This window comes from Mustela erminea, chromosome 9, assembly GCF_009829155.1.
Source record: "Mustela erminea isolate mMusErm1 chromosome 9, mMusErm1.Pri, whole genome shotgun sequence".
Taxonomy (NCBI): Eukaryota; Metazoa; Chordata; class Mammalia; order Carnivora; family Mustelidae; genus Mustela; species Mustela erminea.
In genome coordinates, this window is record NC_045622.1 from 64,427,949 (window position 1) to 64,454,235 (window position 26,287).

General features: G+C 42.8%; 1 protein-coding gene across 7 annotated transcripts in view; it reads left to right on the top strand.

The window, feature by feature from the left end:
- The window catches only part of ZNF143 (zinc finger protein 143), a 56,032-nt gene extending 37,770 nt beyond the window's left edge, over positions 1–18,262 (top strand). For all 7 annotated transcript variants that reach the window (XM_032356748.1, XM_032356747.1, XM_032356743.1 and 4 more), the window contains 5 exons: positions 408–635; positions 5,122–5,270; positions 9,080–9,241; positions 15,900–16,046; positions 17,280–18,262. In XM_032356748.1, coding sequence (XP_032212639.1) covers positions 408–635; positions 5,122–5,270; positions 9,080–9,241; positions 15,900–16,046; positions 17,280–17,363 — 770 coding nt within the window. In that variant the 3' untranslated portion in view covers positions 17,364–18,262. The remainder of the gene's footprint in view (positions 1–407; positions 636–5,121; positions 5,271–9,079; positions 9,242–15,899; positions 16,047–17,279) is intronic.
- Positions 18,263–26,287: the final 8,025 nt, after the last annotated feature.

Consider the following 26,287-nt stretch of genomic DNA (forward strand, 5'->3'; position numbering starts at 1 on the left):
TAAAACCCTTAGGGAAAGATGTATTTGTTTTAAAAATAACTGCATTTATTACTTTTTAGTATAGTATTCATATCTAGCTTGTCTAGTTGTAGTTAACAATCAATGAGTTTTATCAAAGCTTAGCATTAACCTTGGCACATCTCCGTCCTTTTCTCATTCCTTGAAATTAAGGGGAAAATGGTATTCAGGCACGAGATAAGACTCAGAAATCAGACTACCTTTTGAGCCAAGACAAAAACCATAGTTACGGGAGTCTTTTCTTATGTTTTGTCTTATGGTGGTATAGAAAGAGATCTGAGAACTATCTTTTTTTGCTATTAGTTGCCTCCCCACCCCCCGTGGGAGAAACGGATTGATTATGCCTTAATATGCAAAGTTGATTTTTTGTGTGTGTGTTCTTCACTTAGGTGAAAAGCCATATGTTTGTACAGTCCCTGGGTGTGACAAAAGGTTTACAGAATATTCCAGTTTATACAAACATCATGTTGTTCACACTCATTCCAAACCATACAACTGTAACCACTGTGGGAAGACCTACAAGCAGATCTCCACGCTGGCCATGCACAAGCGGACAGCCCACAATGACACTGAGCCCATCGAGGAGGAGCAGGAAGCCTTCTTTGAGCCTCCCCCCGGTGAGTGTACTTTCCAGTAAAGCTCTATGTTGGGGAATTAACAGCTATCATGATTTGTGATTCACAGCATTTTCTCAGATCACAGAGTTTTATTCAAATAATCACACAGACATAGAATTTACAACTGTAGTAAGTGCTGTCAAAGAAATGGGCTTGGTGCTCTGGGACATCTACAGGAAGTTAACCTAGTCTGGGAGGTGTTTTTGTTTTGTTTTGTTTTGTTCCCTGTTTGGTTCTCCTCTTGTTAAACAGAAAGATCGCAATAGAGTGGGTTTAGGACACACAGCTTAGCTCAAATGGCAGTTTTTCTTTTGTCAGACCTGGTTCCATTTGCATATAGGACAGAGGGTTTTAGCTCTTGACTGTGGCTTCTGTTCAGCAAGGAAAGCTGTACTGTCACTAAAGAAGTCCTGGAACCTGGCAGCCTGGAGATTAAGCTTATTTCAAGTGACAGTGGCCTGAGTGGTAGGAGCAGAGGGGTCTGCCACGCCGGGAAGCAGAGGAAGGACCCACTGCCTCCCCCATGTCTAGAGCAGTCTCGCCTTGCTTCGAGCTGAGTTTGAGTGACGACTTTTGCTGCTTAATAAGTGACCGCTAGGTATAATAGACTGTGAAGGCAAAGAGTTGCAGTAAATCACTTGCAAAGGCCATGTGAGCTTCCTAGTTTTGTAAAGTTCATTACAGGTTAGCTAGGCACAGTTCTTAAATAGGTTAAAGTAACAGCTACTAGGAGAGATGGGAGAGGGTGGATTTAAATTTGGTGGAGAGGCAGGGATTTGGCAAAAAGGGGAAATAAGGAGCAAAGTCAAGAGGACATTCCAGTAGAGGGAAGGGCGCATACAGAAAGCCCTCAGGGTGAAGGGAGCAAAGTAAATTGGAGAGACTAAAAGAAGTCTGGCCAGGGGTGCCTGGGTGGCTCAGTCAGTTGGGTAGCTGCCTTCAGCTCAGGTCTTGCTGGGATTGAGCCCCGCATCGGGATTCCTGCTTGGCGGGGAGTCTGTCTCTTCCTCTCCCTCTGCCTACTGTTCTGCCTGCTTGTGCTGTCTATCTCTCTATCAAATAAATAAATACAATCTTAAAAAAAAAAAAAAGAAGAAGAAGAAGAAGTCGTCTGGCCAGTGGGGTGCTTCTGCCCTAGAAAGGAAGGGAGGAGCAGCTAGGCTATTTGGGTGCCTTGACAATGTTGGTCTTAAGCATTAGAGTGGTGTAGCACTGCCAAATAACTCTTCATTGATTCATGTGCTATTCAGCAGTGTTGTAGGAGACAGAAGCATTCATTTCGATAAGAATAAACTCTTGGGAAAAAACATTAGAGGATTGATTACATTCTGTAATTTCATAGGTGAGGAAGTAGAGTAAGTGAAGGTTTTCTTAAAAAAACAAAACCTAGGTTGTCCTGCTGGTCACCACATACCTCCTAAGCAAGATAGATTTGAAAATGAAAAGAAATCATATTTTCCCATTCTTAGAGTGAAGCGTTGAAAAATTTTTAGGTGAAAAATGCTGGTTGGAGAACGAGGGGAAGAGCACATCATTTGCTCCCTGCTGCAGTGGTTCCCTGTAGTTCTTGTTTGTCTTTTCAGACGTCTGTCATGTGTCGAAGTAACAGCTCCTTCAGTCCTGGGTGCTGTGTTTTTGGCAAAGCTCTGTGAGTGCACACGGTCCAGTAGCCCCCCAAATGCTGGGTCCTTGCAGTTAGAAAGCAGGCTTTGTTTGTTTGTTTGTTTTTAAAACAGTCTTTAATGATGACAAGCTCAGTTTTTAAAATTCTTTTTTTTGTTGTTTTAAGATTTTATTTTTTTGTCAGAGAGAGCACAAGTAAGGGGAATGGGCAGAGGGAGAAGGACAAGCAGGCCTCCCACTGGGCAAGGAGCCGGATTCGGGGCTTGATCCCAGGACCCTGAGATCATGACCTGAGCCAAAGGCAGACGCTCAACCCACTGAGCCAGCCAGGTGCCCTGGAAATTCTTTTTTTAAGCTTCTTCAGTCTCTTCCTTCAAAGTTGATCTTGCAGATGGTCTGAATTTCTTGTATTCTGGAAATAGTCCGTGAAATACTGGCGCACATTTTGTTTAAAAAAAAATCAACAAAGATTGTTTTTCCAAGAATACCGATGTGTTTGCATTCCTTTCCTCTCGTATGATTCTTGAGGTTTTGTAGCCCATTCAGATCATAGTATCTGAATGGCTGTGACACAGAACAGACAGGCGTGAAGTAATGACTGCCGTGGAGATTACACGCCCGGGATCAGAGCCATATGCGTGCGAGCATCAGCCACTACCATGGAGAAGTACTCTTAAATTAGCATAAGTCCTTCCTTGAAGGAAAAAAAATATCCCATATTTGCCCTTTTTCTGGCTTCGTGGGAGGTAGAAAGCCATAGACGAGAAGGATCAGCAGGCTTCCTGGTTGCCAAGTATAGCGGTAATGGACTGTTGAAATTGCTGTTTATTTGCTGGTTCTTTATGAAATAAAGAAGTGGATGGGGGTTCCTGTTCTGTCCCTCATTAAATGATTAACCTTACCCCAGATAATATGTCATTACCTTGTCTTTACACAATGTGGTCATTGTGTACTGATGACTTGCAATCAGTCACTTGTGTTAAAGAGTAAGTAATTTAGTATTATAGTAGTTTCTGTTGACACCACATTCTGGTTTTGTGGTTAATGTTTATGAAGATTGTCTTATCATTTTTAACAGCTTCTTAAGTGACTGCAAGAACTTCATGCATACTTGCCCTGTTGGAAGGGTTGTTTGCCAGGCAGTCTTCCTGTCCTGTACCCCCCATGCCCTGGCACACATGCACGGTATCACAGAATGACTCCAAGTCATAAGAATAAAAGGGGTCTCCAAGAATAAAAGGACTCCAAGAATAAAAGGGGTCTCCCAAAATTAGGAGTTTTTTTTTAAAGACTATTTATTTATTTGAGAGAGGGAGAAAGAGATATCCTGAGCAGGGGGAGGGACAAAGGGAGAGGGAAGAGCAGGCTCCCCGCTGAGCAGGGATCCTGATGTGGGGCTCCATCCAAGGACTGATCAAGACTTCAGCGGAAGTCTGATGCTTATCCAACTGAGCCACCCAGACACCCTCGAAATTAGAACATTTAAATTTGATTTGGAAAGCTTCAGTTTGGTCTGCTTTGATTCGGTTTGGCTCTACAAAAGTGGAAGTGGAAGAATTGGAAAGAGGTGCTGGAAGCCATTTTTATGATTTGGAATATAATACCTATACACTTTATCTATACAAGTATTTCTGTCGTGTTTAAAATGTTGTCTTTTTTTTTTTTTTAAGATTTTATTTATTTATTTGACAGAGAGAGAGATCACAAGCAGGCAGAGGCAGGCAGAGAGAGAAGGAAGCAGGTTCCCCGCTGAGCAGAGATCCCGATGCGGGGCTCAGTCCCAGGACCCCGAGATCATGGCCCGAGCCTAAGGCAGACGCTCAACCACTGAGCCATCCAGCCGCCCCAAATATTGTCTGTTTTTGAAATGCAAATCAGAACTACACTGCAACAGAATGACTAAAATCACACAGGTGTTGGTGAGAAAAGAACCCTTGTACACTGCTGGTGGGAATGCAAACTGGTGCAGACACTGTGGAAAACAGTATGAAGGTTTGTCAAAAAAGTTAAAAGTAGAATTACCCTATGATTCAGTAATCAAATTACTGGGTATTTACCTGAACAATACAAAAACACAAGGGGCACCTGGGTGTCTCTGTTGGTTGGGTATCAACTTTTGGTTTCAGCTCAAGTCAGGATCTCGGGCTTGTGAGACTGAGCTCTGAGTCGGGCTCCAGCTCAGTGTGGAGTCTGCTTGAGATTCTTACCCTCTCTCTCCCTCTGTCCCTCCCACTCATGCTCTTATTCACCCTGTGTTTATAGCAGCATTATTTACAATAGCCAAGGTATGGAAGCAGCCCAAGTGTCTGTCCATCAATTGATGAGTGGATAAAGATGTACACACACACACACACACACACACACGACAGAATGTTATTCAGCTATAAAAAGGAATGAAATCTTGCCATTTACAGTGACATGGATGGAGGCAAAGAGTATATGCTAAGTGGAGTAAGTCAGAAAAAGAGAAATACCATGTGATTTCACTCATATGGAATATAAGAAACAAAACAAATGAGCAAGGGGAATAAAGGAGAGACAAAACAAGAAATAGACTCTTAACTATGCCAAGCAAACTGATGGTTACCAGATGGAAGGTAGGCAGGGAGGGGGTGGGTGAAATAGGGGACGGGGGTTAAGGAGTATTGTGATGAGCACCGGGTGATGTATGGAAGTGATGAATCACTGTATTGTACGTCTGAAGCCAGTATCTCACTGTGTGTTAATGAACAGGAATTAAAACAAAAATTTAGGAAAAGATAAATAAGAAATATTCAAAGTGATTTAAAAAAGAAAATATATCCTCTGTTTTCTAAACAGCTTGGTTGGTTGGTCAAACAAATGATTCATTTGTTTTAAATAGGTCAAAGTGAAGATGTTCTTAAAGGGTCCCAGATCACGTATGTTACAGGCGTGGAAGGGGATGATGTTGTGTCTACACAAGTAGCCACGGTGACACAGTCCGGGTTGAGTCAACAAGTTACACTTATATCCCAGGATGGGACTCAGCATGTGAGTATCCACCAAAAGCCAAACGAGTTAAATAATATTTCTTTGAACATGGACATGGAAGGCAGGTTCAGCCCCAACTGAGGAAAGCCTTGAATATCAACTCCTTAAAAAAAAAAAAAAAAAAAAAAGAATATCAACTCCTAGGCAGTGTGAGAGCTAAAGGTGTTCCTGTAGGCCACTGAGAGAGGCTCCGTACAGGGGCATTAGGAGAGGGAGGATGCCTGTGACTCCCCCGTTGGTACTGTTGGAGTGATATTGGTGTAGTTACTGGTATAGTTCAAAGGTAACGTGATAAAGGTCAGAACCACAGTGAAATTGAGGGCTTGAAAAGTAAATGGTTCATGGGAAATATAAATCAGAGAAGGGCTAGGATTATTTAGTAGCTGATTAAATCCAGGAGGTAAGATTGAGAAACCAGTAGAGCCTTGTCTGAGGAGATGAGGATAGGGAAGCAGCATTGAAAGATCCTGGGAGGGGGTGCCCAACGGGCTCAGTCAGTGGGGCATGTGACTCTTAATCTTGGGGTTGTGAGTTCAAGCCCCACATTCAGTGTAGGAATGACTTAAAAATCTTAAAAAAAAAAAAAAAAAAAAAAGTCCTGGAAAGTTAGCAATGGGCAAAACTGTAAAATTTCCAGCATGTGATTTTCTCCCTACCTGGAGTTAATGGGAGTTCACTTAACTTACCTCCCAAAATTAATGGACCAAGTATCTTGATTTCCCGGGGTAAAGCAATGTAATTGTTACTCTCCAAATAATTGGTTTCTAGATGCCACTAGCCTAAAATAATCCAGATTTGATTTCTTTTTTTTTTTTTTTAAGATTTTATTTATTTATTTCACAGAGAGATCACAAGTAAGCAGAGAGGTAGGCAGAGAAAGAGGAAGGAGCAGGCTCCCTGCTGAGCAGAGAGCCTGAAGCGGGGCTCGATCCCAGGACCCTGAGATCATGACCTGAGCTGAAGGTGGAGACTTAACCCACTGAGCCACCCAGGCACCCCACTGATTTCATTTTTAATCTCCAATTAAGGTTGTCTTAGTACCTGATAGAAATAGGCATATGGGGCTCTTTATCCACCTATAACTGTCTTCCATGGAGAACTCTCTCTTTCCCTGTCTTTCTCAGAGCTTACCTCCCTACCCCATGATGAATCTGCCTTCGTGTTGGTAACTGTTACTATGCTGATGTTAATTAGGAGACAGAACATGTTCAGGATTGGCAAGTTCAAGGTGTTTTTACCATCCCATTCATTCCCTCCCCCATCACAACACTACTTCCTCACCATATTCTTTGTCCGCTCGTTGCCATGAAAGATTAAATATATTTACTAATGCAGTTTTAATTTAGCATCAAACCCAAGACTTTCTTGAACTAGATCAAACAGACAGAGACCTTCTTGAAGTCATGCTAGGTAACCTTCCTCCCTCCTGATACAGGAGAATTTCCCGCTACAGCAGCCCCCAAATAGATAAGGCAATTTCTTTCGTAAGAGGCACCCTGTTCCATTGTTGGATAATTCTGTTGTTTATCAGACTGGAACCTACTGTTGTCAACCACTCTTGGCTCCTCTCTGACCAGATAAAATGAGTCTCATCCCCCTTCATGTGTTCCAGAACAGCTATTTTCCTTATGGTGAGGTATTTTCTCCACATGTAGCCTTCCCATTTCCTTCAGGGATTAGATATTTTCTCCATTCCTTTAGTCAATTAAATAGTAAACAGTTACTGAATTCTACCCAGTGCCAGATATTTTGATAGACTTCATGTGGGGAGTACAGAAAGTAGGGGTGAAGGTATCATAGTCTAGCAGGAGAGAGCTATTCCTAAATGACCAATAACTTCTTATAATGATGGTCATATGATTGAGGGATGTGTAAAGCACAGTGTCATCCTGGAGGAAGAAGTAAATAATTCTTTTTTTTCTTTTTTTTAAGATTTTATTTATTTATTTGACACAGAGAGACACAGTGAGAGAGGGAACACAAGCAGGGTGGGTGGGAGAGGGAGAAGCAGGCTTCCTGCTGAGCAGGGAGCCTGATGTGGGGCTCGATTCCAGAACCCCGGAATCATGACCCAAGCCAAAGGCAGACACTTAATGACTGAGCCACCCAGGTGCCCCAGGAGTAAATAATTCTTCCTGAAGGAATGTTGGAATCCCTTATGGAGAATGGGCATTTTTTTTTTTTTTAAGATTGATTGATTTATTAGAAAGCAAGCAAGCTTGAGTGCGGGGGGAGGGGCAGAGGAAAAGGGAGAAGCAGACTCCCTGACGAACAGGGAGCCCAGAGTGGGGCTCATCCCAGGATTCTGAGATCACAACTTGAACTGAAGTCAGACACTTAACCAACGGAGCCACCCAGGTACCCCAAGAGTGGCCATTTAGTTGGATCATGAAGAATTTTCATAGTTTGGCAGGCAGAATGAAGGGATGGGAAAAGTCACGAAGATATAACAGAATATGACACTCAGGAACTGCAGATAGTTAGTTGTGGCTAGGAATGCCAGATGCTGGTTTCGAAGTAGTAGAAGATGAGTCTGGAGAAGCTGTTAAAGGCCATATTGCAAAAGACTTGTAAGAAGTCTGAATTCTGGGGCACCTGGGTGGCTCAATAGGTTAAAGCCTCTGCCTTCGGCTCGGGTCATGATCCCAGGGTCCTAGGATTGAGCCCGCATCGGGCTCTCTCTGCTCAGTGGGGAGCCTGCTTCTCCCTCTCTCTCTGCCTGCCTCTCTGCCTACTTGTGATCTCTGTCTGTCGAATAAATAAATATAAATAAAAATCTCTAAAAAAGAAGTCTGAACTCTAGTGATGGGAGGTCACTGGGGATATAAGGAGGGAGCATAATGAAATGAAATTTTTTTTTTTTTTTTGAGGTTTTATTTATTTCTTTGACAGAGAAAGAGACACAGTGAGAAAGGAAACACAAGGAGGGGGAGTGGAGAGAAAAGCAGGCTTTCCACTTAGCAGGGAGCCAGATGCGGGGCTTCATCCCAGGATCCTGGGATCACGACCTGAGCCGAGAGCAGCAAACACTTAACAACTGAGACACCCAGGTGCCCTGAAATTTGTTTTCTTAAAAAGGTGTCAAGGTAGAGGATGGTTTAGATAAGGTTAGATTGGATCCCTAGGAAGAAGTTATATTATTGCAGGAGGTCAGACGAGAGGAAAATAAAGGTCTAAATGGGCAGGAAATGTACTTCAGAAATAGTCAGTTTTGGGGCGCCTGGGTGGCTCAGTGGGTTAAAGCCTCTGCCTTCGGCTCAGGTCATGATCCCAGGGTCCTGGGATTGAGCCCCGCATCGGGCTTTCTGCTCAGCAGGGAGCCTGCTTCCTCCTCTGTCTCTGCCTGCCTCTCTGCCTACTTGGGATCTCTGTCTGTCAAATAAATAAATAAAATCTTAAAAAAAAAAAAAAGAAAGAAATAGTCAGTTTTGGGCTGCCTGGCTGGCTCAGTTGGTAGAACATGTGACTCTTGATCTCAGGGTTGTGAGTTCAAGCCCCACATTGAGTGTAGAGATTACTTAAAAATAAAACCTTTAAAAAAGAAAAGAAATAGTTTTTCTGATTATCTCTTTCTAAAAGAGTTTATTATTACTATTTGCTCCCTCAGAGTAGATTTATACAAGGATCGGGCCTAGTCCTCAATAAGTATTGCCAAATATTTGGAGCACCTGGCTGGCTTAGTCAGTACAACGTGCAACTCTTGATCTCAGGGTCATGAGTTCAAGCCCTACATTGGGCGTAGAGCTTATTTTAAAAACTGGAAAAAAAAAAGAGAGAGAGACTGATTTGTAAAATGCATTGTATTGCAGGTCAACATATCTCAAGCTGACATGCAAGCCATTGGCAATACCATCACAATGGTAACGCAGGATGGCACGCCCATTACAGTCCCGGCTCACGACGCAGTCATCTCCTCAGCAGGAACACACTCTGTTGCTATGGTTACAGCCGAGGGCACAGAAGGACAGCAGGTAATGATATTTTCTTTGGATATGAGTCAGTACACGTGTCAATATCATAACCGTTATGTAGATATGCAGTGTGATATGGTGTTGTGAAGCACACAGACTTGGATTGAATCCCAGCTTTACAGCTCGTTAGCCACACAGCTCTGAGTCTCAGTTTTTCATCCTCTGTAAAAGAGGAGTGATTGTTGCATCCACACCAAAAGGCTGAGATAAGGACTGAATGAGAAAGTGCGTATTTAGTAGTTAATACAAAGCCCCGGTGTATATTAAGGTGTTCGTTAATCGTAACCCCTCCAGTGATCATCATCAGATAGTTAGGAAATGTTGATTTGCAAAATTTACTCTATTTAATATTTTGAATATGTAATATACTCACATAGTTCAGAAATCAAAAAGTGTACACAAGTATTCAGTGGAAAGTCTTCCCCCTAGCCCTGCCTCCATCAACCTAGTTCTTGCCCCCGCAGAGATAATCCACGCTTGCTAGCTTCTCGTGTAGCCTTCCAGCAATTCATGAAGTGTATACGAACAAATACGGTCGTCTTCTCCCCTTCCTTTCTTTCTTATGGTAGTAGACTATACTGTTCTTCACCTTGTTTGTTTTTCTGTTTAACTTAATTATACATCTAGGCAATATTTCTGTTTCATTATACAGACCACTTCCTCATTTTTAAAAACTGTACCATGTTTCATTATATGAACACCATGATTAAAAACTTGTGCTGTTTCTGGGCGCCTGGGTGGCTCAGTGGGTTAAGCCGCTGCCTTCGGCTCAGGTCATGATCTCAGGGTCCTGGGATCGAGTCCCGCATCGGGCTCTCTGCTCAGCAGGGAGCCTGCTTCCTCCTCTCTCTCTCTCTGCCTGCCTCTCTGCCTACTTGTGATGTCTCTCTGTCAAATAAATAAATAAAATCTTTAAAAGAAAAAATAAAAAAATAAAAAAAAATAAAAACTTGTGCTGTTTCAAACGTGTGACTTGGCACGTGTGTAAGTCTGCTAGGCAAATCCTGGAGTGCATTTATAATTGCGATAAGTAGTGCCAAGCTTCCCTTCCACATGACCGTGCCCAGCCACATGACCACCAGCAGCATTTGAGACAGCCTCTTTCTTTCTGTAGAGTCAACACAGTGGTATCAAATTTTTGCATTTTTGCCAATCTGATGTATCTCTTTGTAGTTTTAATTTTTCATTTCCTTCAAAATACAGGCTATTAATACATTTTACAGTTGTTCTTACGCTATGCTGAAAGCAGTGCTGAGATTTGCTGCTGCTGCCTTACCGTGTTCAGTGAAAGAGTCTGTCAAAAGTAGTAGCTCTCATTCTTCATAAATTCATTTATAAATTCCATAGCCTCATAATCAAAATTCCAGCATGCTCCTTTGAAGATATTAAATAATCTCATTTTAAAATTTACATGAGGGACGCCTGGGTGGCTCAGTTGGTTGGACGACTGCCTTCGGCTCAGGTCATGATCCTGGAGTCCCGGGATCGAGTCCCGCATCGGGCTCCCAGCTCCATGGGGAGTCTGCTTCTCTCTCTGACCTTCTCCTCATTCATGCTCTCTCTCACTGTCTCTCTCTCAAGTAAATAAATAAAATCTTTAAAAAAAAAAAAAAAAAATAAAATAAAATAAAATAAAATTTACATGAAAATGAAAGGACCTTTGATAAATAAAACAACCTAGAAAAAAGAACGAAGTTGAAGGTCTTTACACCTTGAAATACAAAACTCAGAATCATAAAGCTTCTGGAAGAAAAGTGAATATTTTTGTAACCCTAGGATAAAGATTTCTTAGGATAAAAAAAAGCACTACCAATTAAAAAAAAAAAGATAAATTGGACTTCATCAGAATTAATTCTGTTCACCAAAAGACCTCATTAAGAATGAGATTGGGAAAATTTCAGATTGGGAAAAATATATTGACACTATATATCTGACACTGGATTTATATTGAGAATATATAACAAAATTCTACATATCAACAATAAAAAGATGAATAGCCTATTAAAAGTGAGCAAAATAAATACAATATTGTATTTTATTTTATTTAAAGATTTTATTTATTTATCTGATAGAGAGAGAATACCAGCAGGGGGAACAGCAGGCAGAGGGAAAGGGAGAGGCAGATTCCTCGCAGAGCAGAGAGCCTGCCTTGGTGCTCGACCCTAGAACCCTGGGATCATGACCTGAGCCCAAGGCAGACGCTTAACCATCTAAGCCACCCAGACACCCTTATAATTTTTTTTTTTTTTAAAGATTTTATTTATTTGTTAGAGAGAGAGATACAGAGTGCAAGCACAGGCAGACAGAGTGGTAGGCTAGAGGCAGAGGGAGAAGCAGGCTCCCTGCCGAGCAAGGAGCCCGATGTGGGACTCGATCCCAGAACGCTGGGATCATGACCTGAGCCGAAGGCAGCTGCTTAACCAACTGAGCCACCCAGGCGTCCCTAATTTTTTTTTTAATGAGCAAATCATTTGACTGTTCATTTGAACAGACCTCTCACAAAAGAAGATATAAAAATGGCCAGTAAGAAGGGCACCTTGGTGGCTCAGTGGGTAAAAGCCTCTGCCTTTGGCTCAGGTCGTGATCCCAGGGTCCTGGGATGGAGCCCCGCATTGGGCTCTCTGCTCAGCAGGGACCCTGCTTCCCCCTCTCTCTCTGCCTGCCTCTCTGCCTACTTGTGATCTCTGTCTGTCAAATAAATAAATAAAAATCTTAAAAAAAGGGGCGCCTGGGTGGCTCAGTGGGTTAAGCCACTGCCTTCGGCTCAGGTCATGATCTCAGGGTCCTGGGATCGAGTCCCGCATCGGGCTCTCTGCTCAGCAGGGAGCCTGCTTCCCTATCTCTCTCTCTCTGGCTGCCTCTCCATCTACTTGTGATTTCTCTCTGTCAAATTAATAAATAAAAATCTTTAAAATAATAAAAAAAAAAAATCTTAAAAAAAAAAAAGAATGGCCAGTAACAAAAAAGTGTTCAAATCTGTAGTTATCAAAGAAATGCAATTTAAAATCGCAATGAGATACCACCATTTCAGACACAGGAAGATTACTAAAACTGTGAAAAGACTAAGAAAATGGTAAAGATGCAAAGCAACTAGAACATTCATATATGCTAGTGGGAGTGTAAAATGATATAACCGCTTTGAAGAACTGTTCGGTGGTTTCTTACACCCCACCACCCAGCAGTTCCACTAGAATACGTATCATATGATTTCACTTACATGGAATCCAAGAACAGACAAAACAAATCCATGGTGATGGAAATCAGAACATGCTGCTTGCCCAGGGGAAGGAAACTGATGGGATGCAATATGAAGGAACTGTCATCTCTTTTGTTTTAGGTGATGGTTCTACAGATGTATCTAACAGCCAGAACTCAACAGAACACCTAAAGATTTGTGCATTTATTGCTTGTTAATTATAGTCTCCGCAAACACAGAAACAAAAGCAAAACCCAGCCACTAGCTTTCAGGCTGTCTTACGGAGTGGTCCTGGTCGTTTCCATGAGTGTAGGATCCCTGGATGGCTGCACGGTACAGCATGGGTACATATACCTTATGCCAGTTAGAGTTGCAGGTCTGGAAGGGTAGTGACCCCAAAGCAGACATTCTTTTGTAGTTTATCTGTAGCCTGGGGAGTAGGAAAATTTTCAAGAGAGGCAGCTTTGAGGGCTGGAATGAAGCCAGGCAGCTTCCAGCAACCAGGAATATTACAACAGGAGTGGGGGTTTCGTTGGAGGACCAGATGCCCCCATTGCTTCTGCTGCTGCAACTGTAGGCCATTGGGCGAATGTCGGCTATCCACCTGGGGTGTCCAGACACCACCTGTGAATTATCTGTAACGCTTAAATTGCCTAGTTCTTCACATGCATGAGAAGAAAGCAAATGGTCCTTCACTGGATTTTCTTTGTGTGTGTGTGTGTGTGTGTGTGTGTATGTATAGAGTTAGGATTATAATTTTGTGCTTGTCATCCATTCTTCGACTCAGTTTTGTAGATGCCTCTGGAATCCTAGTTAGCAGGTAGAGAGAGAAGAGTCCATGCTCTCCATCTGTTTTAGTTTGAGATTACAAAAGTAATAAGTGTTCCCAGTGTAATAGAATAGAAAGTCAGGAAACAAACTCTCACACATGCAGTCAGTTAAATTTCAGCAATTAAAATTTGACCATTCAGTGGGAAAGGATGGTCATTTAAACAAATGGTGCTGGGAAAATTATATCACTGAGAAGGAGTGAAGTTCAACCCTTAACCTTATAGCATATATAAAAAATAACTCAAAATATTTTAAAGACCTAAATTTAAGAGCTAAAACTACATAATGCTTAGAAGAAAATATAGATGAAAATCTTCATGACCTGGATTAGCGAATTATTTCTTATGTATGATACCAAAAGCAGAGGCAATGAAAGAAACAGATAATCAAACTTGTTCAAAATGAAAAACTTCACTCACTAATTAGAATTTAAAGAAAAATTTGAAAAAGAAAAAAAAAATATATATATATATAATAAAATAAAAAATTAAAGACTTTGTGCATCATGACGCCAGGACCAGGAGAGTGAAAAGACAATCTACTTAATGAGAGGAAGGTATTTGCAAATTATATATGTGATAAGGGATGAATATTTAGAATAAAGACTTTATATCACTCAACGACAAAAAAATTAAATAACTAAGCCACCCAGTTTAAGCCAGAACAAATGACTTGAACAGACATTTCTCCATCAAGATTTAGAGATGGCCAATTAACTTATGAAAAGATGTTCCACATCATTAGTCATCAGGGAAATACGAATCAAAACCACACTGACATACCACTTTGCTCCCATTAGGTTGGGCTATTATTCAAAAGTCAGTAACAAGTGTTGCTGAGGATCCAACTCAAAAATTGGAACTCTGGTGCATTGCTCATGGGAATGTAAAATGATGCAATACTATGGAAAACAGTATAGCAGTTCTGGGTGCCTGAATGGCTCAGTTGATTAAGTGTCTGACTCTTGGTTTCAGCTCAGGTCGTGAGATCGAGCCCCGCGTCAGGCTCTGTGCTGAGCATGGAGTCTGCTTGGAATTCTCTCTCTCCCTCTGCCCTGTTCACACTTTCTCTCTCTCTCTTTCTCTAAAATAAATGAATGGGGCATCTGGATGGCTCAGTGGGTTGGGGCCTCTGCCTTTGGTTCGGGTCATGGTCCTGGAGTCCTGAGATCAAGCCCCGCATCGGGCTCTCTGCTTAGCGGGGAGCCTGCTTCCCCCACCCCCCAACCTGCCTCTGCCTACTTGTAATATCTGTCAAATAAATAAATAAAATCTTAAAAATAAATAAACAAATAAATAAATAAAATCTTTAAAAAAAAATTGAACATAAGGGGGTGCCTGGCCGGCTCAGTTGGTAGAGTGTGTGACTCTTTATCTTGGGTCATTGAGTTCAAGCTCCCTATTGGGCATAGAGCCTACTTAATGGACATAGAATTACATGTGATCCTGTAATTCCACTTGTAGCAATATATTCAAAGTAATTAAAAATAGAGACTCAAACTAAAAATCTGCTGTAATCGGGGCACCTGGCAGGTTCAGTCAGTGGAGCATATGGCCCTTGATCTCAAGGTTATGAGTTCGAGCCCCACAGTGGGCTTAGAGATTACTTAAAAATAACATATTTTTTAAAAAATCTACTATACTCTTTTGATGTTAAAATAACTAGTCTCAACATTTAGAACTACTTACTTTGTGTATGTATGTGTGTGTGTACAGAGTTAGGATTATAATTTTGTGCTTGTCGTCCATCTAACACTGTGTTCTGAGCACTTTCTTATACCAATTAAGTGGTCTTTTAAAAGGATTTTTATCATTTGTAAAGTAATCCATCAAATGGACCTTATTAACTCATGCCATATACAGAAATTGTTGTATAAGACTTTGGTTATATTCATAGGAATAAATTCTAGACGTGGAATTATTGAGTTAATGGTATAAAGTATTTTAAGCTGTTTGCTGCATACTGCCAAATTGTTTTCCAAAAAGTTTGAACAATTATGTCATGGGTCTAAACGCTTCCTGGTTCTTCTGTACTCTTCTTGCTAGAATTGAGGATTTTTTTTATATTTGCATAATTCACAAGCAAAAGTTGAATTCTGTTTTTATTCTCATTTGTCTGACCATTAACAAGGCTTTTCATATCAGCCTACAATGTTTTTTCTTAATTGCGGTACAATTTACATACAATGAAACATACAGATCTTTTTTTTTTTAAGATTTTATTTATTTACTTGACAGAGATCACAACTAGGCAGAGGGGCGGGGAGGGGCGTGGGGAAGCAGACTCCCCACTGAATAGAGAGAGCCCGATACAGGGCTCAATCCCAGGACTGAGCCCTGTGTGGGGCTGCGTGCTCAGCGGGGAGGGAGTCTACTGGAGATTCTCTCTTTCCCTCTCCCCCTGCCCCTCCCCCTGCTCTGCTGTCTCTATATAAAATAAAAAAATCTTAAAAAAAACAAAAAGAAGAAGAGTCTAGAATAGACAGTATGTAAGTTCTCTTCCAGCTTTAGGCTTCTACAAGTCTGTGGTCAGAAGGGAGTTTTTCCTTTCAGATCCAAAGACAGTCCCTTGTATTAAGCGGAGTTTAATGTACTTAATCACAGCTTTCCTTCTGTGTCCTTTTTGATAAAGGTTGCAATTGTGGCTCAGGACTTGGCAGCGTTCCATACTGCCTCATCAGAAATGGGGCACCAACAGCACAGCCATCACTTAGTCACCACAGAAACCAGGCCTCTGACCTTAGTGGCCACATCCAACGGCACCCAGATTGCAGTTCAGGTGAGTATGGTGACAGCCGGACTCCTTCATAGCTCTCGGCCTCTTACACTGCCTTTCATTCATAACTTTCACAGGAGGCAGGACACAGAATAATGTGTGGCACTTAGCTCCTTGAAGAGAACTGCTGTTTGCGGTGCACTCGAAAAGACCGGCACTTTGTTCTCTAGTATCTCTGCGTGTTTTAGGGGTTTATAGCAAGAAAAAAGAAAAGCTGCTGGTAAACATCCCAGCATGCCCCCACCCAGCCATCTTTACTTTCCAAATAAGTCTCATTAGGCGGATTCTGTAAAGCACTTAAGAGCTCCTCCTTGCAAATGAACCTCGTGTAAACAGAGACCCTAAATTAATCCCCTGAGAGTCCCTGCACAGCTGTATTTCACACTGGGGGGAAATCAGAAGACAGAAAAAACTCTTCTTGGGGAAGTCACTGGATTGAAGCTGAGAGTCTAGAATGCTAGGCGCAGATTACCTTTCCTGGGGAAGAGTTGTTTCTCATGTATTTACTTGGAAAAGAGAACACATTTCAGGAAAATGCTGACCATTTTAATCTAGTTTATGGGCACAGAAGCCAAAGGCGCAGGGTGTTCTCAGTGTCCCCATTGGAAAAGATGAGCACCTTTTTTCTGTTGTACGAGTGAAGGTTTATCAAAATCCTACAGAAAGAAGCTACATCATTCTCCTGCAAGGATTTTTTTTTTTTTTTAAAGATTTTATTTATTTATTTGACAGAGAAATTACAAGTACACTGAGAGGCAGGCAGAGAGAGAGAGAAGGAAGCAGGCTCCCTGCTGAGCAGAGAGCCCGATGCGGGACTCGATCCCAGGACCCTGAGATCATGACCTGAGCCGAAGGCAGCGGCTTAACCCACTGAGCCACCCAGGCGCCCCTGCAAGGATTTTTTTTTAAGCTCTTAATGATTGGATCAGCAGTAGTGTCTTAAGTCCAGCTGTCAGAATTACAGAAAGAAATTTTACTTCTGGGGGCACCTGGGTGTCTCAGTCGATTAAGCATTTGCCTTCAGCTCAGGTCATGATCCCTGGGTCCATGATCCCTCTGCTCAGCGGGATCCTGCTTCTGCCTCTCCCTCTGCCTGCAGCTCCCCCTTCTTGTGCTGTCTCTCTCTCTCTCTCTCTGAAATAAATAAAAGTCTTGATTTTTTTTTTTAAACTTCTGGCATATACTATTTCTTTGGTATTATCTTAACTATGGCCCATGTGTTTGTTCCTGTTCCAGCTTGGAGAACAGCCATCTCTGGAAGAAGCCATCAGAATAGCATCTAGGATCCAACAAGGAGAAACGCCAGGGTTGGATGATTAGTCCTCGAAACAGTGGAGCACTACATTGGGAGGAGCCTTTCATCTTCAGGCAGCAGACATCCGAGAGCCCGGGCCCAGGAAAATTAGAGTTTTTCCATTCCTGACATACTGTACACATTTTTATGCAAGAGTGGAGAACATTTTATTCTTGATGCTTTTGTGTATATAACTCTTGGAAAAGATTCCCAAACTGATTCATTGTGTACAAGGATGTATGAAATTAGGGCAATACGGTAAATTTTCACGTTACTCTTTTATCACTTTGCAAACTCCTAGAGTCTACGTGCAAGATCAGTGGAGTCTTTCGGAGTCTTATGATGGATTTTTAACTTACTGTGAAAAAATAAAATAAAGGCTGTATCTAAAACGTCAAAGGTTCTATACTTCAAGCAATCAATTCCAAAAGCCATCATGGATAATAAAGGATGTAAAGCCTTCGGATATTTCCCCAAGTTAATAGAGTGTCTGCAGTTTTTGTTCTACTGTATACTTGTATGTTTTTATTTGTACCTCACGGTTTGAAGACTATTCATTACAGTTTTCCATCCCTGTTAAAATACCACCTCTTCAAGCTGAAATGCTAATTATATTGAATTGGATCCATTACATTGGATTATGTATGAAATGACAAAGTTTGGTTATTTAAAATTAAAAAGTTAAATCCAGTACTTTGGTTTTGTTAAAGATTTTACTTAGCGTTCAACTTTTTGTTACTGTTTTTTAAAAATAATGAACTATCAAAGTTTGACCACAGGCTGGAGCCCGGGATAACAGTGCTGTAATTGAAAATGGCTTTACTCTGAAAATTAGGTTAGTGGGTCGGTGTAAATTATTTATTTTTGCTTATGTACTTTTGTTTTAAAGCTTATTTACCCTAAAGTTTATTATTAATTTTGAATACAGCGATTTTTAAATTGTTACCTTTACCTTTGTTTTATTAAACTGGTATGGGGGTGGGGGAAAGTGTTGCAGAAAACACCACCAATGGCATCGATTATAACCCAACACACGTATATCGGGAGTATATTGTTGATCAAGCACAGAATAAGTATTTTTTCATACATTTTAATGTACTTAAAGCAAATTTGTGAAATACAAAGGATTTATTATCCCCCTTTGTACAAGCGGAAACAGTTTCCAAAGAAGCTAAATGCCTTCTGGGGCCTCTGGCTGTGCAGAAGGAGGGCAAAGACAGGGCAAAACCCAGACTTTGTGACCCCTCATCCCACAAGCCTTCACCACACCAAAACTGTGCCTTTTCAGATGAGAATTTGTGGCAGAGATGATCAAGATGAGCTCTGGTGTTTTCTGATTGCCTAATGACCTGAGCACTTGAAAAACCAGGTCTGATGTCAGAGATTCAGCTTAGGGGCCACCAAGGTCCCAAAAAGGGGGGGTTGAGGGAGGGAAGGTTTGTCTTGCAATAACCACTCCTTCACTGTGGTTCACTGTGCTTTGTTTGCCAGAGAGCTGAAATGGGGCTCGTGTTTCATTCCAAGCTTTACAGTAAAAAAGGGAAAACTGTTGTACTGTTTTCTTCAATATAAATGTTATCTTTGATGAGGTTTCTTTGAAGTCTTGTTAAAAAGGGTCATGACTCAGTCATCTGAAATGGGGGTTGGGCCGGGACTGGTTGCTTTCCCTTCAAAGCTCCTCACAGATAGTCAGCATTAGAAAAGGTCTTAGTCCCACATGGATCCAGTCTTCAGTCTTAGACTGGAACACACATAGAAGAACTGCCAGCTGAGGCCTGCTGAGGCTCAGATAGGGGCTGACATGGGAAGACTGAGGAAGAAGAGCAACTGCAAAGTCCCAGGGTCATGGCCACTGACCGGGAGCTCCTCCACTGGGCCCATCCAGGCCCCCTGTGCTGCCCAGAACCAAACCTAGGCTTGCAGCCTCCCTGCCCTGCTGACAGCAGCCTTTGCTCAGATCCCAAGCTTTCTCCCTCACCCTAGCTCCTTTGCTAGCTGGACTGGACAGGGCAGAGCTGGACTGCACTGGCAGGCCCGATTATCCCTCAGCTTGAGAAGAGGGCAGAGGGAGGCTGCGGGTGTGTCCCCTGCCTGGCCACCTGGCTGCCTGCCTGGGAACAGGACCTCGGGCGCCTAAGGAAGGGGCACATTTCCGCCAAGGGAAGACTCCAGCTGATGTGCAGAGAGGTGCTAGTAAAGCCGGTGTGCGGTTTCTTCCCAGTGTAGGATGCAGAGAGGAGCCCTCCGAAGTTGAAAATTCCCCAAAGACACTTGATGAAACAAGAGTACTTTACCAATGGAGCTGCTTGGAGCATAACTCAGCAACATGAGCTGGACAGGCCTCAAGGCAAAACTTCGTCCAAGAAAAACCCCCACTCTCACAGACACAACTGGAGGCCACTACAAAAAGAAAGGGTACTGCCTACGGTCTGCAGTTGTAAGAATTCAGGGAATAGAATGAGAGAAAGGCTTGGTTGGCTTCCTCAACCCTCCAAATGCGGCAGCTGCCCAGATGGCCAGGGGAGCCCTGTGCCCCCACCCCCACCCCACCCTATGCCCCCAGGCTGGCTGGAGCAAACCAGCTTTGGAGGGTCTCCCATGCTACCCATCATGCATGGCACCTCTGGGACTACGGAATTAACTTGGGAAACCCCACACTTAGCGCTGAAATGGACTGGATTCAGGGACTTACAGTCAAGTATTTCTTAGCTCAGGTAAGACTATAGACCAGACAATCGGCAGATCCCAACAGTGAGCAGGGAGTGAGAGGGTGAAAATGACGGCGCAGCTGAGGTCTGTTGGTGAGCAAGGAAAGAGAGCCCAGCCCCCTCTGCTGTAAGCACTCTACCCTTAGGTTTCCTTAAGGAGGAGGAGATCTGGGGCACCTGGATGGCTCAGTGGGTTAAGCCTTTGCCTTTGGCTCAGGTCATGATCTCAGGGTCCTGGGATTTCAGTGATTTCAAATACAAGTTAAATATTATGATATTTTCATTTAAAACTAGTATTGCACTTGGGGCACCTGGGTGGCTCAGTCGGTTGAGCATCTGCCTTTAGCTTCAGTCATGATCCCAAGGCCCTGGAATTAAGCCCCACATCAGGCTCCTTGCTCAGCAGGGAGTCTGCTTCTCACTCTCCCTCTGCCTACTGCTCTGCCTGTTTGTGCTTTCTGCCTCCCTCTCTCTATCAAAATACATGAATAAAATATATATATTTTTAAATTTTATTTATTCATTTATTTCTGAGGGGGGCGGTACACATAGGCAAGAGAGTGGCAGGCAGAGGCAACAAGAGAAGCAGGCTCCCTGCCGAGCAAGGAGCCCAGTGTGGGACTCAATCCCAGAATCCTGGGATCATGACCTAAGCCGAAGGTAGTGGCTTAACCCACTGAGCCACCCAGGCATCCCAAATACATAAACAAAATCTTTAAAAATACTAGCATTGTGCAATAAAAACATAAAGGGTAAAATTCACACTAAAAATTTGAAATTAATTTTTCTTTACTTAGAACAATATTAGATAGCAAATTTAAAAAACTCAAGACAAGTCGAGAGAGAGACCTTGAAAGAAGGAAAAAAACTCATGTATTCCTGTGTGTGTATGTGGGGGGGGGGGGTTGTAAAATATATATAACATAAAATATGCCATTTTAACCATTTTTGAGTGTATAGTTCAGTATCATTAAACACCTTCAAATCATTGTGCAACTATTCCCACCATTCAACTCTAGAATTTTTTCATCTTCCCAAACTGAAACTCTACCCATTTAATGATAGCTCCCATTCCCCCATCCTCCCAGCCCCTGGCAACCACCCTTCTTTCACTTTCTATAAATTTGACTACTCTCAGGACCTCACATAAGTAGAATCACTAGTTGTCCTTCTTCTTCTTCTTCTTTTTTTTAAGATTTTACTTATTTTTGTGTGAGAGAGTAAGAGCACTCCAGCATGAGCGGGCGGAGATGGGGGGCGTTGGCCAGAGGGAGAAGCAGACTCACTGGTGAGCAGGGAGCCCGATGTGGAATTGGATCTCAGGACTCCAAGATCATGACCTGAGCTGAAGGCAGATGCTTAACCCCTGAGCCACCCAGGTGCCCACTCTTTGACCTTCTGTGTCTGGCTTTACATGTACCTTTAACAGAACTTTTTCCCTGTTTTTTGACCAAGAGGCTGGCATTTTTCTTTTTGCACTGAGTCCCACAGAGTCTGTAGCCTGCCCAGCTGAGGAAAGCGCTTCTCTTAGCCCTTCTCTTTTCTTGCCACACAAGAGGTATGACTTGGGTTTTGGAAATACATTCTCTGCTTCTCCTTTTAGAGCATGGGCTCCCTTAGAGTAACTGGGGACTGCAGCTTCCCCATAACTTCCAGAGGCCTCACAGAGCAGCAGGTCTCCTCTAGCTGCTGCCCCCAGCTCTAAGCTCACCTGGCTTGAGAAGTACAGAGAATCCTCCAGACCCCATGCAGGGGTTTCATTTGGCTTCCGAAGCACATCTAAAATTGAAGGGCAGAAGGTCACACTGAGAGCAAAAAATGCTCAAGATCTGGGAAAATTGCAAAAATAGTTAAAATGAAAATTACCCAGGGAAAGCTTTTTCTTGTTACTTTTCTGCATTCTTATGAAGGAAGATGGGATTCCTGCTCTAATGTCAATCCCAAATGTCTCCCTGGTTTGCCTCACCTCCACAGGGTTTCTCTGGGCCCACTGGAAGCATCCACAAAACACTTTTGGTAATCTGTCCCAAAGCCGCACCTGCCTAAGAAAGGGTTGTGGAAAACAGCTCTAATCTTGGTTACAGATTCAGTTTTAGTGGCCTCCAAATTCTGCAATTTCTTTTTTTTTTTTTAAGATTTTTATTTATTTATTTATTTATTTGACAGACAGAGATCACAAGTAGGCAGAGAGGCAGGCAGAGACAGAGAGGGGGAAGCAGGCTCCCAGCCAAGCACAGAGTCCGATGTGGGGCTTGATCCCAAGAACCTGGGATCATGACCAGAGCCAAAGGCAGAGGCTTTAACCCACTGAGCCACCCAGGTGCCCCCAAATTCTGCAATTTCTATGGAAAAAGCAAAGAGGTGAAATCTCTTTTGCCGCAAGGGGGTTGTCTTATCTTTCTCAGTGGGGAAGTTTTTCTCCAAGCCAGCCACGGGCTTTTGAGCTGATGAGGGCCCTGGGAGCAGCTCTTCACACTCACCAGATCTTTTACCCAGATACAGTTGATCAGGCAAGGAGCTTCTCTGCAGTCTTAGGGCTAGTTTCTAACATAAAGCAATCCTGAAATTGCTTTATGTTCCTTTCAACAGAAAATCAGGAACAGTAGAAAACTGGACCATTTTTTCTGCCCCAGTGATCTTAGCTGGGGCACCTGGGTGGCTCATTGAGCAGCTGGCTTCACCACCTCCTTCTCGAACAAATCAACCTGCTGTGCCTGGGCCAGAGTGGGGTGGGGGGAGGTGGTCTTTTCTCTACCTGGAAGGAAATTATTTAATGCTGGGAGAAAACAGGTTGAGTGATGGGAAAAAGACCCCAAATGCCTCTTCAGGTTGCTGGGATGATACTAAGGAGGACGTGCCCACACCAGACCTGGGAGACTAGCTTTGTCTCCTTGCCCAACAGGAGATTGTTTCCTTGCCTGACAGTCACTTTTAGATTTATAATCAAATTGACTAAAGAAATTTTTTCAAGGGCATCTCAGATTCAGTCCTGAGATGCCAGTGGCAATCTTTGTGACTTGGATGTGCAGAGGACTGAATATCACTCTTACACAAACACTGACAGGGCAAATCTCTGCCAGACCTGAGGAGTCCCAAGTCCCAGTCACTTATTCCTAGCAACACTCAACACTCCTAAGGCCAGTCCTAATGGATGGGCAGGTTGCTGGCAGTATTTGGCATTCTGCATCACATCACAGTCTCAGGGGGAAGTGGAAGGTCTATAGGGACACTGTCCTCTATCTCCAGTCACTTGCTCACCCAAAGACAGAGCACAGCCCAGGGCCCCAGTGTCTATCATGACTGGAGGCAACAGGATGCCCATAGATCCTACTCCATGTTTTTAGACAGCAGCTCTTGGGATAAATGCCCTTTTCTGCCCTGCGCTTGGCTCCAAGTCTAGTAAGTGGGCTCTGACCTTGTTCCTGGTCAATCCAAGACAGGATTGACTCTGTCTTGGTCACCTCTCCTGGTCTCCATACTTGCTAAACTGTGGCCACTGGTCCAGCCTATCTGACCCAGGGACCAAGGACAGCATCTAAATGAAGTGTCTACTGAAGGTGAAACTTGTCCTTTGCTGGTTCTCGGTGCCCCCATCCATGCATTGGCATTGGAGCTGGAGCCCAATGGAGTTGACAGAGAAGTCAAACCACCACTTGTCCAGGCCATGAGGAAAGAGCAACCTGGATCTTCTCTCAGAGATTAGTTCATGAAAAAGGCACAGAAAGGCCTCCACCCGCACTGGCAGCTCTCACAAGGGCAACTGTATTGACTGGCCCATTGGCATTTGCACCTTCTACAGAGATGTCCTCAGACTCCTGTTCTTTCTGGCCCCTGAGTTTGGATTTTTGAAGCACACAGATGCTCTGGCTTGATGGTCTTCCCATACTTGCAAGTTGAGTCACGAGAGTCCTTCCCAGCAGGAGGGAGGGCACGCTCTCAAGGAGGACCCTGAGGATGGCCAGGTAATGACTTCCTCCTGGAGAATCACTTCCCCCTGTGACAGTCCAGGAGTGCCAATGCCCTGGTCAGAGCCAGCACAGTGGAAAAGGCCTAGAAGCCCTTCCTCTGTGCTCTACTAGGGCTCTGTTTGATCACGCTGTGTATCTGCCCTTCTCTCCTCCCTGTGAGAGATGAAGAGAACAGGATCCACCTGCTTAGTTTTTGACTGGAGAATTATGGATTTTGAAAATACAAATCTAAATGAGGCTATATATTAACAGGAACAGAAAGGTACATAACTCTAGTTTTAACACCAAGGAGGAAAAAAGGGCCAGAGAAAAACAAAAAATGCTCTAATTTTGGAAGAGCAGATTCAGAAAATAGAAGTTTTATTTGCACTGTATATTCCAGTGTGACATTTCCCCTTCTGGAGCATGAGCTATGGACGGCCGTACATCGGAGGCAAGAAAGTGCCGACTGACTAGAGCTGAGGAAAGAGGCAGAACTACAGCCATCTGATGCTAGCTTCATGCTCTGGACCACAGGACGACAGGGCTACCGCAGGCTCTTCTGCAAGTCTGTGTTCTCCTGCCGTCACCTTCCATTGTGCTCTGTCTGCCAACCATGGGCTGTGAGTGGAACAAGACACACACACTCACTGATCAGCCTGATGACCCTCAGCTACATGCAGGGTACCCGCTCAAGACAGTGTGTTAGTAAATACGAGGAGCTCTGTGCTTTCTCTGTGCTCTCTCCCAGGGCAATCTGTAGTCATTGTAACTTAGCTACTGATCATCATGACCAGCAACCTTCTGGAGGGAGTGATGCTTGCCCATTCCAACTACTTATTTTGGGGACGCCTGGCTGGCTCAGTTGGAAGAGCTTATGACTCTTGACCTCAGGGTTGTGAGTTCAAGCCCCATGTTGGGTGTAGAGATTAAAATACATAAACTAAAAAATACATAAACTTGAAAACTTAAAAAAAAAAAAAGATTACTCAGGAAAAGAGTAAAAGCAAACAGCTCACTGGCAGAGCATTCAAGATCTCCACCATCTCACTTTCCAAATTCACAGCAGCCTTGAATGAAACGGAGAATTGTGACTCTTCGAAAGAGAGGAGCAATACTATATAAGGTTTGAAACGCTCTCTTAACACATGGTCACCGTTCCAAATCCTCTCCAGTGTTGTAAAACAAAAGACTGTGACCCCAGTAAATGTTAAAATGAATTACTGAGAAGGAAAAACAGAGTTTAATTAAATGGTTAAAAGATAAATTATAGGCATAAGGAAAATTTTGGGTTGACAGAAACGTTCTAAAACTGGATTGTGGTGAGGGCACATAACTATAAATTCACTAAAAATCACTGAATTGTACACTTTCATAGGTGAATGTTATGGTATGCAAATTTACCTCAATAAAGATGTTAAAAAACTTTTTAAAAAATTATGGTTCATCTAGACAATGGAATACTATGCAGCCTTTAAAAAGAATGGGGGCATCTAGCTAGCTCAGTTGGTGGAATATGTGACTTTTGAGGGTCATGAGCTTGAGCCTCCTATGGGTGTAGCAATTATTAAAAAAATAATAATAATAAACTTCAAACAAAATAAAAAGAATGAACGGACTAGTCCTATATATATTAACATGCAGCAACATCCAAGAAACAGTAAATGAAAAAGCAAGGTGCAGAGCAGTACGCATAATATGCTACAAGTTCTTATACAAATATTTAAAAGATTTCATATATTTGCATAGACCATTTCTGAAAGGATAGACAAGAATATAATAATGCTGGTTGCCCCTGAGGAACAGGCTAGAAGCTGGAGTTGAAAGGGAGGCTCACCTTTGACTATATACCTTTTTGTACCTTTTGAATTTTGTATTATGAGCTTTTTATTACCTAAAAATGGATAAATCTCAGTCTTAATGATAGACCTTTCACCTCTACCTGTAGCACTTCATTGAAAAGATTGTCTATGTTTGGTCACCAAATTTGTGCTATAGGCCTTCATTAAATATAGGGTTGGCTGGTGCAAGTTGATTTTAGTAAAATAGTTTGAATTTAGCCTTCAGCATTAGGTTGGAAGTGTAAAAGTGTGACTGGCTTTTAGCAAAACTTTTTTTTTTTTTTTAAGATTTACTTATTTGAGAGAGAGAGCAGTAGGAGGGAGGGGCAAAGCGGGAGGGAGGTAGTCTTAAGCAGACTCCCTGCTCAGTGCAGAGCCCGACCCAGGGCTCCATCTCATAACCCTGAGCTAAAACCAAGAGCTGGGGTGCCACCCAGGTACCCCTAGTGATAAC